General features: G+C 43.8%; 1 protein-coding gene across 1 annotated transcript in view; it reads left to right on the top strand.

Annotated features, from left to right (window-relative positions):
* Positions 1-2,673, top strand: part of MYD88 (myeloid differentiation primary response 88) — a gene marked incomplete at its 5' end in the record, with an annotated part of 5,781 nt that extends 3,108 nt beyond the window's left edge. The window contains 2 exons of the mRNA XM_010283338.1: positions 157-248; positions 2,349-2,673. Of these exons, the coding sequence (XP_010281640.1) occupies positions 157-248; positions 2,349-2,503 (247 nt within the window). The remainder of the gene's footprint in view (positions 1-156; positions 249-2,348) is intronic.
* Positions 2,674-3,818: the final 1,145 nt, after the last annotated feature.

Here is a 3,818-nt window from a genome sequence, read left to right as displayed (position 1 = left end):
TTCCTGCTGGAACACAGCTGGTGGGTTCATTTCTCCACTGGAGCAATTAAAAGGAATACATAATAAATACAATACTTCTGCCACTGAGAATGAGAAGCATCTCTGTTGACATTTTAGACATTTTATTTTTTTCTCCCCTGACTGCTTTAACTTCAGGTGTCGGAGGATGGTGGTCGTCATTTCAGATGACTACCTGGAAAGTGATGAATGTGATTTTCAGACCAAGTTTGCTCTTAGTCTTTCCCCAGGTAAGATCTAACAAATTTCCCATTTAAAATTGCATATCAACGTTGTAATTTTTATTACAGTAACATCTCCATCTGAGATCAATGCTGTACTATTGGGTGCTACACAAATGCAGAATGAGGGGTAGTCTCAGATGTGCTGAAGCAAATGTGATAAATATGGATGAGAGAGGAGAAAATAAATAACTGATAGTTACAGAACTGGTAACTCGTTCTCAGACCTGGGTTCTCACCACTGACCTATGTTTCACGTGTGTGAAAGTCCACCCAGGCACAGGGTTGCCCTGGCTGCAATGCCCTTCACTAAGCAAACAGAGATTTATCACTATTAGAAGCAGCCATTAAAACTAACGGTGGCTTTATATTTTTTTTTGTGCGGGCAGGGACCTGGACTTGGTTCCTTGCCCTGCCATTGACTTTCTGCATGACCGCGAGCGAGCAGCTTAGCTGTCTATGCTTCAGTGCTCCAGCTGTCAAGTGGGCTAACGCTGCCTGCTTCGGAGACGCAGCTGCATGCCAGGCTTGTGAAGTGCTTCAAGACCCGTATGGGAAATAAGCTACTAAAGAGAAAAGTATTGTAATAAATTCAGGGTGTGAGTAAGTGCTGGGAATTAGGGTAGCAGGTAATGAACATGCAGCTTTTTGCAGAGACCCTTGAGTATTGTGGATAGGTAAACAAAATACAGAATGAATGTTCAACTTGGATTGGAAAAATCTGTTACATCTTTTGTTCTGAATTGAAAAGCCATCAACTTACTTATGTCAAGTCTGTTCAGACTGCTTTTCTCTAACCACTAGTTATTCTACACTTGTGTATGTTGCCGGGGAGTTAGTGCAGCACAGCCTAATAGTATGGAGGATATGTAATATCGGTAGGAGTGTCTGCATGTAAAGTCTCTTTTCTAGATGAGGTCTCTGACATGGTATTACAAGTGACATGCCAGAGGTTAAACTGGAAGCCAGTGAAAAAGCTAGGAATTAGTTCCACCTTCCTTGACACAATAATTTCATACGATGGACATTAATCCATTGAAGACCCCTAGCATGTTGCATCAGCCCCTGATCATCATGATTTGTAGCAAAGTCCGTTTAGTTCTTCACCATTTTTTTGTTGACATCATACCTTTTGTTAGAACAACAGGGAAAAAAATAACCATCTTTAATGACCTGAGCTCTACCAGTACAAACGTGTGTAAGAAATCACAGAGTTCCGTGTTTATGTGGCGTAACTAACACAGAGAAAAGTTTGATGGCAAGTTCTGGAAGCTCCATGGTTTACTTAAGCATTTGCCACAGTTACAAAATCTGGGTTTCTTGCCTCATCCAGGTCTTGGCATCATCCCTTGCACTGGGCAGCATAGTTTAGCTGGCAGCAGGTGTCCCTATGTAGAATTATAAGGGGAGAGATTCCTTCTTGGAAGAGCTGCTCCTTCAAGCAGTAGCAGTCACAGGGAGAGTTGTCTCATCTTGTGCCTGCCTGAGAAAAGCAGTTCATGTTAGTGGAATGATTCCTCGCAGCCCCTTGTCATCGGTGGTACTGTCTGCAGCCTGAGTTAATTGGGGTAGGAGGAAAAAGACCTGGAGATATCCCAGCAGAGCTGACTATCTAGAAGGAGCTTAGTCAGTCAGTTTTCTCTTCATACACACCTGGAAGTAGTCAGGACTGTATACTCCGGTTTGCGTTCCACAAGAAACTGTGCTCTGTTATTCTATGTCTGCAGTTCATTAGGCCTTTATCACTCGCATCAGCGCAAGCTGCCCTGCGCGTGCTAGAATCACAGAATCACAGACTGGTAGGGTTTGGAAGGGACCTCTGAAGATCATCTGGTCCAACCCCCCTGCCAAGGCAGGATCACTTAGGGCGGGTCGCACAGGAACGCTAGAGGGGGCCCTGCTACGTATTGGAGTGAAATGTTCACAGCAGAGGGCTTGGGATTCAGAAACTCGCTCTCCAGGGTGAGGGCTCGTCGTGTTATAATGAGGTGACACAAAACCAGAAGCAAACCTGGATATTGTCATGTGTGTGCTGCTGTGGGGAGAAAATGGATACAGGACCTGACTGTGGCTCTGTGTAATCCTCTGCCTGTGTGACCTGTCTTTCAGGTGCTCGTCTCAAGCGACTGATTCCAGTCAAGTGCAAAACCATGAAGAACGAGTTTCCAAGTATCTTGCGGTTCATTACAATTTGTGATTACACCAATCCTTGCACCAAAAAATGGTTCTGGACGAGACTGGCAAAATCTCTCATGCTGCCGTGATGCAAAGTTGTAAGAGCTAGGTGCTCTTTTGCAATCTGTCCTGGCTGTGCCTCGGACCATGATGTCGTTCATGCAGGGTCTTTTACCACTTCAGAACCTGGGTCCTTGCAGTCGGTGTTTGGAGCTTGCGGTTGGGAGCAAAGAAGTTTCTCTAGCACTTTTTCATAACTCTCCGAGGGAAATCAAGGGGAAATCAAGCAACTGTGTGGGTGTTGCTGTTCAACTCGGTGAGCAATAGCATCCAGCATTTTGTGTACTAAGCACTTTCACTGAAAATAGAGAAAATACACATGTAAAGACTGAGTGTCTAATACAAGAAGGCTCTATTATAAGCATTTAATAAGATCTCAGAGCCTCAAAGTGCAGGCTTTCTTAAACAAATACTTCCTATTATTTTAAAAGCTGTTTAACAGCTACAGTAACATCTAGGATTGGTGTTTTTTCTTTAAATTCCAATGAAATCCCATGGCTGCCTGGCAATCTGCAGGAACTGAGGTTTCAGACCCTGTTTCATGCTTTGTGAACGGCCGGTGCCAGGAGAATGACTGATTTTGGCAGCCCGGTCAGGGGGACCCAGCCTGCCCTGCCAGGGATGATGTCCCCTGCCCTGCGCCGCAGCCCTGCCGTTGAGCAGCATGGGGGAATGCGTGTGAGCTCTCCCTGGCCCACGCTTGTTTTGAGGGTAGACAAGTCTCAGTCTTTGGAGAAACGCAGATGTTTTAATTCTTAAAGCACTGTGAAGACTTGAATGGTTCTCCCATTATTCTTAGCAGTATCCGTGAAGTTAGAGCAATTATCTTTGTAATTACAACTAATGCAGAATTACTGAGCTTGGTTTATTTTCTGTGGATGTTTTCCTCAAGTTACATCACAATATTCCTGTTCTGTGTTCATTTACAGGGTAAATCCCTTGTCACTAGTATTTTCTGAGGCCATCCCTCAGATTTGCTGTAAGTGGTTATTCTTTGCTTGCTGAAAGCAAGAAATGAAAGGAAAGACAGTCTTGTACCGTGTTGGTCATGTCTATGTTCAGGTCACATTTGATAAAGTGACCTTATACCAGCATTTTATAGTCCCAGATTTTATTAAATATTTACAATAGAGCTTTCTTTTAGTAGAAGTTCAGGCTTAAAAGATATATTTTCAGTGAAAGTCCTTACCACACGACATGCGGGATGCTGTTTCTCACTGACTTGACCAGGAACAGAGCTCTGCACCTAAGTGGGTCCAGATCTTAAATAGTTTCACCTTTAAAAGCCTTCCAAAACACATCAGCTTTTGGGATGCCTCAAAGGTACAGGGATAACTATTCAAT

This window comes from Phaethon lepturus, unplaced genomic scaffold (assembly GCF_000687285.1).
Source record: "Phaethon lepturus isolate BGI_N335 unplaced genomic scaffold, ASM68728v1 scaffold22043, whole genome shotgun sequence".
NCBI lineage: Eukaryota > Metazoa > Chordata > Aves > Phaethontiformes > Phaethontidae > Phaethon > Phaethon lepturus.
This window is presented reverse-complemented; position numbering and strand designations above follow the sequence as displayed.